This window comes from Montipora foliosa, chromosome 5 (genome assembly GCF_036669935.1).
Source record: "Montipora foliosa isolate CH-2021 chromosome 5, ASM3666993v2, whole genome shotgun sequence".
Classification (NCBI taxonomy): domain Eukaryota; kingdom Metazoa; phylum Cnidaria; class Anthozoa; order Scleractinia; family Acroporidae; genus Montipora; species Montipora foliosa.
Genome location: NC_090873.1, coordinates 47,988,996 through 48,001,495, shown reverse-complemented (window position 1 = coordinate 48,001,495; position 12,500 = coordinate 47,988,996). Strand labels below are relative to the sequence as shown.

General features: G+C 42.3%; 1 protein-coding gene across 1 annotated transcript in view; it reads left to right on the top strand.

Annotated features, from left to right (window-relative positions):
* The window catches only part of LOC138004551 (WD repeat and FYVE domain-containing protein 3-like), an 88,026-nt gene that overhangs the window by 269 nt on the left and 75,257 nt on the right, over positions 1 to 12,500 (top strand). Inside the window, exons 1-2 of the mRNA XM_068851103.1 lie at positions 1 to 680; positions 2,432 to 2,782. The exon at positions 1 to 680 is cut by the window's left edge and continues 269 nt beyond it. Coding sequence (XP_068707204.1) covers positions 1 to 680; positions 2,432 to 2,782 — 1,031 coding nt within the window. The remainder of the gene's footprint in view (positions 681 to 2,431; positions 2,783 to 12,500) is intronic.

Below are 12,500 nucleotides of genomic sequence, written 5' to 3'. Positions count from 1 at the left end.
AAGAAAACTTTTCATGGAATTCCTACACTCGCCTGTTCCACTAACTATCCGCGAACAGGAATCGAAGTTGTACATGATGTTGCCCCTTTTTTGCAAGGTTTTTGGGCAAGCGAAGGCGAGTAGTATGACAGAGAAGTTCGGAGATGTTTGCCAATTTTCTGCCCACGTTTCTCGACTTATGGTGAGCGAAATTCGTCGTCGAGCAGCCAATCAACCGAATGATTTTGCCAGTAAATCTATTATTGCTTTTCTGATGCGAGATTCTGCTGAGGATACTGTTTCCGGGTGGAATTTATTGAATACACTGAACATTCTTGCATCAGCTGATACCCCTGTTGTTGAATGCATGGTGGCGGCCAGTTTACCCTCCAATATGGTAAAATGCCTGTATTTATTCTACGATTTACCCTTGCTTGATGAAACTAACGGACAGACAGGCGAAGACGTCCGAAACGATGTGCTAACAATTAAAAAACTATACACTCAAGTGTTGGTGAAACTTTGCAACTATACTGCCACCTCACGTGAGCTTGTACATACAGATGATCTGGCTTTGCTTTTTACTGCGATTTCCTGTCCGATTCCAAAACATAATGTACAATGGCGGAGCTGTGTTTCAGAAATATTAATGACTTTAACTCGGTATGGTTTAGACAGGGAAGTTGTCCAATACATTCACAGTAAGTATGATACAATATCATTATATTGTCATTCATCCTTGTACACGTGCATATTTCTTCATTAGCGACCCGATGATCTTGTTTTGGTTTTGAATGATTTACCGAGTTATTGGTTTTTGACTTAATAATCTCTGTTGTTATGTTTTAATGGTTAAACATTTTAATCAAAAAGAATTTAAGCTCATGTATTTGCCAATAGAAAACACGTGTTTTGTCCACAATTTTTGAAACGAAAGTCTTGAAATAATTTGCACTCATTCAATCTTTATTCAAACCTTTATTAGGAGTGAATTGAATCGTTTTGAGAATGCCTGTTTAATGAATTCTTTTGACCAACAAATTTATAGGGAAGATATCTGTTTACAAACACTGCTTTTGTTATAAAAATTTGCCAACCAAAGGAACAAATTATAGACCTTTTGTTTCGACAGTGAATGGGGCTCTGGTTGACACATTAATGACAATGAGTGACAGCAACGATATCTTCCCTATATGGTAATTAAATTAAAAGGGTTATAGTTACCCTTTGGAAACTCCTAGGGCAGTAAGCATTGAGTGTTTTCTTCAAATTGGGGGCTAAAACTACTTAATTTAGTTATGTTATTGCAGTATGACAAAATTATAGGAACAGGGACTGCCACATTTCTCTTGTTTGACTCATCTTTTACACAGACAAAAATCCACTGTAACAAACAAAAAACAGCCTTCCTTATCATGAGAACAATTTTGCATTATTTTTTTTTACTGTGGGTATTGTACCTGAACAATTTGCCTCATGCAATTTATGGTCAACTTTAATACTTTTAAATTTTGTTGTGGAGTATATAAGTTATCGTGTTGACACTTGGAAGGCATTTCCGTTTAACTCTTGAAACATTTACATTGTATTTCTACAAAACAGTCAATGTGTATTTGTTGCTCTATCTTTACACTAGTATCCCAAAAGTCTCCATAGCACATGCATTCACGTGACATCTCCCTCCTCGATTTTCTTTAACTTAAATAAGAGGGAACAAACACATCCTAAAACTTGAAAGAAAACAGAATGACTATCTTAAGACATCTCAGATATGACTTTAAAAATGTCTCTATCAGTCAATCAAACAAAGTCTTTAAATAGGCTTTCTAACACTGCAACCACCAGAAGTCCTAATTTCTGATTGTAGTAAACTGGGCTGTTCACTTGCACAGGTAGGTACAGTTGACAAGGCTCATGTCACACTGCATGGTGTCACAGTCTGTGGTGGTTCTTCTGACCCAGGATGTAGAGATCCCACAACTGGTCCTTTTTAGTTTCCTCATCCTCTCTGGCAACTGCTTCTTGGCTGGGTAGAACCTGCTTTAAGTTAGATTCCAATGTAGGTAGAAGGGTGTGAATTTCTCTGCCCATCATAAGCTGGCAAGGTCTTACACCAGTTCTGATATGAGGTGTTGCTCTGTAAGACAGAAGTGTTCTACTTCTCCTACCCCCCTGATTTTCCCCATTGCCTCTATCCTACCCCACCCTACCTTTACAGTTCTATCCTCCGTTACCTACCAGGTAGTCCCCTCCTTGAATACTCCTTATACCCACTCCCTCTACAACACCCCTCACTACCTCATTCCCAGGACCTCCATTGTTGTTGAAGCTGAAAGCTTATGGCTGTACACGGAGAGACAAAAAAATTCATAGGGTTGGTTTCCTTTCTTTTCATTTGCTCAAATCATATTTTTATTATTTTACCTCATGTCATATGGCCTTCTTTTTTCAGGTAAATCATGCTTTTCACAGTGCATCATGAACATGCGGAAGATTCAGCAAGTTAATCCCCTGGAACTTGTAGAAATGATTGTTACCTTGGTTTGTTGTCTCAAAGACTCATCTGAAATTTCTCATTTTTTACTGGCTGATTTCCGAAGTTGTCTTGGCTACTTGTTTCTGTCAGAATTGTTGTTGATGCTTGGTGAGATGACAGGGAATGAGGCACGTGAGGCCTGTAGGAATGTGACGCTTCTTGTGTCATCACTTGTCATGATTGGTCATGTGACCTTACGGCCACTTGTGAGCATTGGAGCTCCATTTCAAGATCCTGCATTTCAGGTCCCAGAACCACTTGGGGGAGGTAAGATCTCAGTGATTATTATAATTTTGTAACATTGTACATGTATGTGACACCTGTGACTGATTGATGACAAGACTAGTTACTCATCCTCAAGGTCTCATTCACATGGAATTTAATGTGCTGGTGCAATGGGTTATTGGTTTAATTAGGGGGGCAGGGTTGGTGCAATGGTGAGTGTAGTGTCTGTCACGTGATGGACACACCATCACGAACCAATGGTCACATATTAGGAGAGCGGGAGAATGTTATTAGTGAGGTTTGAGCTTAATTAAATGCGTCTTGAATGCGTTGTGATTTATTGTTAAGCACAGAATACAACATTGGTTTTAACACCAAGTTACGAGTTTGGAGGACTTTTGCCCTTCGATTGCAAAGGTGCTATAATTACATCAGTAGCGCCTCGTTGGAAAAAATGGAAAAAAGCGTTCAAATATTATATCCTCGCAAAAGGAATTACAAACAGTAACTGAAAAAAAGGTTTTCTTAAATTACATGTATATTGTGCCGGAATTGAAGTACAGGAATTGTTCGAAACCTTGCAAGATCCAGGAGCGGCAGAAGGAGAAAATGATTGCGCTGACGAAGATCAGATAGCATTGCGAACTCTTGACGCCCATTTCAGCATGCAATTAAACGAGCCCTACGAAAGGCACATTTTCCAAAGCCTCAAACAAGAAGAAGGAGAAACAGTGGATCAGTTTGTTACTCGATTACGAAAGCAAGCCGAAAACTGCAATTGGGAAAATGCTGACAAGCCGATTCGTGGTCAAGTCATTGATAAGTGCCGATCGTCAGAATTGCGGCGAAAACTGTTGATAAAGGGAACCGATTTAACACTAGCGAAACTCCAAGAAATTGCTCGTTCATTTGAGGTCGTAGATATTCAATTGAAAGCGATGTGTGGCTAAGAACAACAAATCAGGCCTATCATAAGGAAACCGATGACCAATACGTGGAGGGAAAGGCAGCTGTTACCAGTGTGACAGAGAAGGTCATTTCAGTCGTGATAGATGTTGCCCAGCGAGAAACGCAGAATGTCAGAAGTGCCATAAAATAGGGCATTTTGCCGCAGTTTGTCAAACCAAAAACGTATCAAGCCAGGAAAACTTCTCATCCCAGGGTGTGCGAAAAAAGGGGAAGTATGGTGTGAACTCAATTTGTGACAGCACGTCCAGGGTTGACAGCGACAACGATGAGTATGCATTCACTGTGGACAGTGGAAACATAGGTGGGATGGTAACTGTTCAACTTGGAGGTGTATCCGTGGAAGTGCTTATTGATTCTGGTGTGAGCACTTTATGTAATATAAGGACATGCTGAAATCCCAGAAAATCAAATGTAAATCCCAGAAATGCGATCGGAAGTTGTATGCTTATGGGTGTTGTGAGCCTCTGAAAGTTATCGGTTGTTTTGAGACAACAGTAGTCCTGTGCGGAAGTGTCTGTGAAGCTGAATTTGTAGTGATTGAAGGGAAAGGACAGCCTTTGTTTGGCAGAAAGACAGCAACTGAGCTCGGGGTTCTCTGAATAGGAACTCCCATAAATATGATAAGCATCGACATTGTGGAAGAATTTAAAGAATGTTTTCAAGGTGTAGGCAGGCTTTTAGCCAGGCGGCGGTCCAGCCGTCCAAAGGACGGCCAGTTCTCAGAAATGGGAGATTTTCGACGGCCTGTTTTGGGCGGCGATTTACGAACTTCTGTGCTTAATGTAACAAAACAGTGTCTATAAATTAATAAAAGTTACATTTCTTTTTGCTCTCAAGAGTTGTTTTAGTGTTGCTGTCGTATTTTCTTCTATATGAACACTTTTTTAGCGAGTTTCCTTTCTGTTTTGATCAAATGAATCAAAGTTGAGCGAAGCGATTTCACAGGCAAAGCCGCTGTTCAGTGATATTGACTTACCAAGTCATCCCCAGGCTACTTTGCCGGCTGCTATAAATAAATACGCGCATTTATGAGGACATGAGTCAAAGATCACGCGCCTTCCAACTCGGTAAGACGATCTCGCGGCTACAAATGTTATTGTAATCGCTTGATTGTATTCTGCTCTGTTCAAGCGAAATCTGGCGGGCATTACAACAAAATAGCCATTTGGTGTAATAACATGTGCAATCATCGTAATTGCTTTAGGAATACTAATAGTAGGTGAATAGTTAAAGATTGTAGACCAGAATGCAGTTCGACCAACAAAGCCACGCATATCTGTTCTTTCGTGTAAATCATGGCTTGACAACTTCAAATTTCAATCACTCTTCATAACAAGTGGAGTTCCTGTCCCAAATATAATTCAATGTTAAACAAGGTAAGTTGAGGAAAGGATAGCTTAGTAAAATTATCAAGGAAAAACAGCGGTTTAATAGGTAAATTGAAAGACGTTTACAGCTGTCGGAATCGCGGAAATCACGTCTAAGAGGCTTCAATTTTTCAAACTTTTCTGGGGGAGCATGCCCCCAGACCCCCCTAGGCCCAAATAAAATTTGGACTCCTACTTTCAAAATCCTGGTTAAAAGCCTGGGTGTAGGGAAGCTAAAAGGGTACCAGTTAAAGTTGCACGTTAAAGATGACGCCACTCCTGTGGTACAGCCCCTGCACAAACCACCATTCAGTCTGAGAGACAAGATTGAGAAGAAATTGGATCAGCTGGAAAGCATGGATATCATTGAGAAAGTTAACAGCCGTCTTCATGGGTCAGTCCTGTCGTGGTTGTTCCAAAACCCAACGGGGAGGTGAGACTTTGCGTGGATATGAGGGAAGCGAACTGTGCAGTTGAACATGAAAGGTACCCTATCCCTACCATCAACGAAGTGCTTTAAGACATGAACCGCAGTAAAGTGTTCAGCAAGTTGGACTTAAGGTGGGGGTACCACCAAATTGAATTGTCAGAAGAGTCTCGTGGAATTACAACATTCATTACACACAAAGGCCTGTATAGGTATAAGAAACTAATGTTTGGAATATCATCAGCCCCAGAAAAAGTATCAACAGGTCATCCAGCAGACGTTGCAAGACATTGAGGGAGTCATAACATCTCGGATGACATCATAGTGCATGGTGCGACTCAGGAACAACATGACGAATGACTGCGAAAGGTGATGATGTGCCTACGTGAACGGGGCCTTACCCTTAACTTGGAGAAGTGTCAGTTTTCCATGAATGAATTGACATTCATGGGCCATGAGCCGTGGGGTAGGAGTGATGGCAGACAAGGTGAAAGCTGTGGTAGATGCAAGAGAGCCCGAATCTGTTTCTGAAGTCAGGTCGTTCCTCGGTCTGGTGAATTACAGTGGAAGATTTATTCCAGATCTCGCAAGTCTCTCAAAACCGCGGCGAAGGTTGATGAAAAAGTGTGCTGCAGCCTTTCAGAAGATGAAAGAAGAGTTATCCGAGCAGAAGTTCAAGGATACTACGACAAAGAAGCTGTGACACATGTTATACTGATGCAAGCCCGGTGGGGTTGGGTGCTGTGCTTGCCCAGAAACAAGGAGGTGACTTCAGAGTGATTATGTATGCTAGTCGCAGCCTTACTGACGTTGAACGCATATACAGCCAAACTGAGCGAGAGGCGCCAGCCATCGTATGGGCCTGCGAGCGCTTTCATACTTATCTGTATGGAACCAAGTTTCACCTTATAACAGATCACAAACCGTTGGAAGTTCTGTATTCCAAGCAGTCAAATCCCCCAGCGCGCATTGAACGTTGGGTATTGCCCATGCAAGAATTTGATTACACAGTCAATACAAGCCTGGCAGTGAAAACATAGCAGGTGCCTTATCCAGATTGATTTGTTGGAACCACCAGCAAGGGCGGAGGATAGAGAATGTTGCAGAGGAGTATGTGCGATTCGTAGCCCAGACAGGGACTCCAAAAGCCATGACGACACGAGAGGTGGAAGAGCATTCACATAACGATAAGGAGCTCTCTGATGTCAGACAGTGCATCTGTGTTGGTGACTGGAACAACAAAGAAACAGTTCAATATTTTCCAGTAAGAGGAGAACTTTGTATCAAGGGCAGAGTAGTTCTGCGGGGGACCCGCATCGTTATCCCCCGTAGTTTAAGACAGCGGGTACTGTCTATTGCACACGAGGGTCACGTGGGGATAGTTGCCATGAAATTAAGGTTGCGAACAAAAGTTTGGTGGCCTGAGATAGACAAAGATGCAGAACGCTATGTTCGGTCCTGCCATGGATGTCAATTAGTCAGACAACCTACTTCACTAGAGCCTTTGATGCCCACTCTTTCGACCTTTTGGGGCGGATACCACATGCAGAGTCTCTGTTGGTCGTTGTTGACTATTACACCAGATACTATGAAGTAGAAATCTTGACATCAATTGTTGCGTCCCAGATCATCTTGCGTCTTGAGAGAATATTTGCTGTCCATGGTCTACCTGTGAGCATAACGAGTGATAACGGACCGCAGTTCTGATCCGAAGAATTTGAGAAGTACCTTCTTGATAATGGCATTCTACACCGTAAGGTTACTCCATTATGGGCCCAAGCCAATGGTGAGGTAGAGCGACAAAACTGGAGTTTGCTCAAGAGTATGAGGATCGCACAAGTGGAAGGTAAAGATTGGAAGATAGAGCTTGTTCACTACCTCGCATGTGTGTTACCAGAGTCTGCCCGGCAGAGTCATTGTTTGGCCGAAGAATATGCACAAAGCTGCCAGAGTTATGCGAGAGAGCAGTAAATGATGAGGAACTACGAGACCGTGACTGGGAAAAGAAGACTAAGGCAAAGATTTATGCAGACACAAGTAGAGGTGCTCAACCTTGCGATCTCCAAGTGGGAGACCAGGTGCTTCTAAGGCAGAAAAAGACGAACAAGCTGTCAACCAATTTTCAGCCTGAACCTTATGAAATCATTGAGAGAAAGGGTAATAGTGTGGTGATTCAGTCCCCGCAAAACAGTCAGAAAGGTCAATACCATAGGAACGTCACAGAAGTAGAGAAATTTAACACAAGAGAAGAGCAACCTGATAAAAGTAGTGATCATGAAGAAGAGCCACCAGTGGATCATCATGAAATGGACAGAAGACTGTAACGCAACAGACACCCTCCGGATTGCTACGGGGAATGGGATCAACAGTGAACAGTGATTATTATCTGCTCTTGGAGATTGAACTAAGTTGTTGTTGCAAAGGAAAAAAAATTAGTATAATATGTCTTGAACCTCAAGGACAATGTTTTTTTTTGGGTTGAGACTAACTGCGACTGATTGATTTGAACTCAGCGTTTGGATTGTGTTTGACCACTAAGGAACATGCTTTATATTCTGTAAAGAAAAGGAGGGATGTAGTGTCGGTCACGTGATGGACATACGGGATATTAGGAGAGTGGGAGAATGTTATTAGTGAGGTTTTGAGCTTAAATGCATCTTGAATGCGGTTGTGATTTATCGTTAAGCACAGAATACAACAGTGAGAGCACTCACTTCCCATCACTGTGGCCCACGTTCGATTTCCAGATTTGATGCCATGTGTGGGTTCAGTTTGTTGGCTCTCTACTCTGCTCAGAGAGGTTTTTCCCCAAGTACATGTACTCCAGTTTTCCACCTTCCTCAAACAACATACAGCTGATTCCAGCTGGGTGTATGCTGTGCTCCAAGGTCATATGTAAGTGGACCATATACAGTACTGCTCAAAAGTAAGTTACCAGTCTTGTCTCGTTTCTCGCAAGACAAGACTCTCATCTCGAGAGATGAGACACTCGTCTCCAGAGATGAGACACTCGTCTTGCGAGAATTACTGAAGCGGCAAGATTAGCATGAATTTTGATAAAAGTCCGACAGCCACACGAACGTTTGCAAATTTAAACGACAAAACGACACTGTAGTTGAGCATCAAACAAGAATCAAAATTACGATAAGTACTGTTAAAACCGAAAAAGAAATCATGCCAATTGAGTAACAGTTCATGTTTTTACTGCGCTGGGGTTGTAAACAGATCTCTGAAATTCCGTTTGAAATAAAGTGAATTTGGATAGTTTGTGTTTTTGCTATGATGTACTAAATTAATACGCGCACCGGTGGCTCAGTTGGTTAAGCACCGGACTGTCACGCGGGAGGTCGTGAGTTCAACTCCGGCCGGACCAACGCTCAGGGTCTTTAAATAACTGAGGAGAAAGTGCTGCCTTTGTAACTACTTCTGCAAATGGTTAGACTTTCAAGTCTTCTCGGATAAGGACGATAATCCGGAGGTCCCGTCTCACAACCCTTCATTAATGTCTATAATCCTGTGGGACGTAAAAGAACCCACACACTTGTCGCTAAGAGTAGGGCACGTAGTTCCCGGTGTTGTGGTCTGTCTTCTGTTGAGTATCATGGTTGGGAGGGTAAAAAAAGGGGGCCACAGTAATTGGCGCAAGCTGTTGTGGCGCTCTGCCAGCTTGACTGGCAAAGTCTGTAAATACTAAACAAAGTGCATTCTAATGAGCAAAAAATCTGGGCAAAAATTCTGGCATTCAAAGATCGAGAATAGTTCTAACATTACCGACACCTAGAACTTATTTACAAGGTATTGTTGTATACAATATTTTCATCGTTTTTTAATTCAAATTCAGACTTGAACAAAAATTAAACTAGTTTTTTTTTTATACTACATGTCCTAAAATGATAAATACTACACTTTACATCCAGCATTTTTTTTGTTCGCAAAAATTAGGACAATGCATTTATGACATTGCGTTTTCGGACTTTATGTCGCGTAATTGACATGCCAACAGATCGATTATTCCATTTAGTAAGCAAAATACAGTGATTGATTGTGACTTTTTTTAGTTTGAAGGATTTATTGCATGTGATTGCTTTGTGTCTCTTCTGCCCATGGCTTTCCGATATATCCAATTCCACCAAGAAAGAAAGAAGAAAAAGCAAAAAAAGTAGCCAACAAATTTATAGCGTCGAAGGGGGACTGTTACGAAAAATAGTATTGCGTGACAAGCGTTACTTTCTAGACCCTTCGCGAGAGTTTGTAATTTGTTTATATTTAGGTTTGTACGTAAGCGTTTCTAAATCGGTGTGTTTTGTAATCTTTCTATAATTAGATTCATTACTATTTTAGAAAGTTCTAGAAGTTTATTGTCAGAGTATATAAGTAGACGAGTCCAAGCGGAGTGTTTTTCTAACTAGTTTTCACAAGCGAAGAGAGTTGGCGTTGGCCGTGTTTATTCAAGTGTGACAGAAGCTGTGTTTATTCAAGTTGGCGGAGGCCGTGTAAGTTTGTCGAATACGAGTTGTTCAGAGTTTTACTTCGTGGAAACTACGTTCATTTTTTGGAATAAACCTTCTTGTTGTTGTTCCGACAACCCTGCGTTCAGTTTAGTTTGCGAACTACTTTTCCTCAAAACATTCGAACTCGTAACATTGGGGGCCTGTCCGGGAGAGGAATTCATTTGTTTGCTGACTACAGAAACCAGGAAAGGACAATTCAAGAAGGAGTTACAGAAAAAGTAAGAAGAACTGTGCAAGAGAGTATATTGTGTTTTTGCTGTGAAATCTGCTATGGAAATGGAAAAGCTTTTGCAGATGGGGAAAGAATTCGGATTGCAAGGAGAAAAGCTTCTCGAGTTTGTGAGGGAAGAGGAAGAAAAAGAAGAAAAACGAAGACAATTGGAGGAGGAAAGAGAAGAAAAGCGTAGACAGTTTGAAGAAGAACGAAGAAAGGAACAAGAAGAAAGAGAAGAGAGACGTCGAATGCTTGAGGAGGATAAAAGAAAGGAAGAGGAAGAAAAAGAGGAAAGGCGCAGAAGAGAAGATGAAGAGAGAGAAACTAGACGACAAGAACGCGAACTAAGAAAATTGGAGATGGAAGCCGAGCTGCTGAAACAGAAAGAGGCTATTGAAGCCGCAAAAAGAGAACATGAGCTGGAAATTGCACGTTTGGCTGTGGAGAGTGCTGACGGGCGTCCTGAAGTGAGAGAGGATCGGGCTAAGGCACCTAAACTCCCCTCGTTTGTTGATGGTAAAGACGATTTGGACGCGTATTTGCAGAGGTTCGAGAGATTTGCCGAGACAGCTAAGTGGAAAAAAGATGGATGGGCATCGAAGCTGAGTGCTCTGTTGTCTGGACGGGCACTAGAAGTGTATTCACGTCTATCGGAGGACGCAGCTAAGGATTATGACAGGGTAAAGATTGCGTTAATGAAGAGATATGACCTTACCGAAGACGGCTATCGTCGAAAATTTAGAGCATCCAAACCGGAAGTTGACGAAAGTCCGGAGCAGTTTATTGTACGACTGGACAGATACCTGTTACGTTGGCTAGAGCTTTCGAATACTGCGCGAAGCTTTGATGGTCTTAAGGACTTGATCGTGAAAGAACAATTTATTGACTCTTGCCCTAAGGATTTGGCAATTCACCTGCGAGAAAGGGCACCTGAAACTCTAGCAAAGATTGCGAAGATCGCTGACCAGTACTTGGAGGCTCATGGTAAACATTTGTTCAGCTCAACGAGCAGAAAGCCAACAGTACAGCCTGAGAGGGACGAAGCCAAGAACATGCAGATTAATCCACCAGCTCTGCATTGCTTTAAGTGCAACACCCGAGGTCATAAAGCCGTCAACTGCCCAACCCTAACAAGAAAGTGTTTCCTATGTGGTAAGCAGGGACATGAAGCTAGAAACTGTCGAACAGGTGGACGCAGATCAGGAGGACAAAGTAAGGATGGTAACCCTGGGCAGCGTGGTCAAGTGAGTGCCAGTTGTTTAGTTCAGCCACCTGAGGATAAACCTACTGTTGAAGAAGTTAAGGCCTGTATTAAAGATGATAAGTTGCTGTTAGCCTGTGGTAAGAAGATTCCATTGTTAAGTAGTGCTTGTGTTGAACCGTTGACTGGAGTGAGAAGTAAAATGCCTGTCGTGAAAGGTAGAGTTGGAGAGAAGCCCGTTGATGTCCTGAGAGATACTGGTTGTAGTGGAATTGTAGTAAAGAGGGACCTTGTGTCTAAGGATCAGTTTACTGGCGAATTTAATGTTATGCTACTCATTGACAATACGGCAAGGAAAGTTCCCATCGCAAAGATTGATGTTGATACACCTTATCTCAAGGGCCAGGTGGAAGCGCAGTGTCTTCCCGATGCTGTTTATGATTTAATTATTGGTAATGTACCAGGCGCAAGAGCCGCTGACGACCCAGACCCAAGCTGGCAAGTTCCTGTACAAGAAGCTTGTGCTGTAACCACGAGAAGTCAAGCTAAGAAAGCTGGAGAACATATTCCGTTGAAGGTACCAGATACCAAAGAAAGTCCCGTAGTTGATAGAGAAAAGCTCAAGCAAATGCAGCGTGATGACGAGAGCCTACAGACATTTTGGGAGAAAGATGACGTAGTTGCGAGAGGCCAGGCTGAGACTTCATTTGAAGTAAAAGGTGGAGTTCTGTACCGCGTCTACAAGCACCCTTATGTGAACGGAGGTAAACCCCTGAAGCAGGTTATGGTTCCTGTGCAGCTGAGAAGTCGAATAATGGAACTAGCGCACGGATCGATCATGGGAGGTCACATGGGAATAAAGAAAACGACTGATAAGATTCAAAGCGCGTTCTATTGGCCAGGCATTCAAGGGGACGTGACTCGTTATTGCAAGTCCTGCGATGTATGTCAGAAGACAGTTAACAAGGGTTCCGTACCGAAGGTTCCCCTGGAGAAGATGCCATTAATTGACAAGCCGTTTAAGAGAGTGGCAATCGACCTGGTTGGACCTATTGTTCCCCCGAGTGAGGA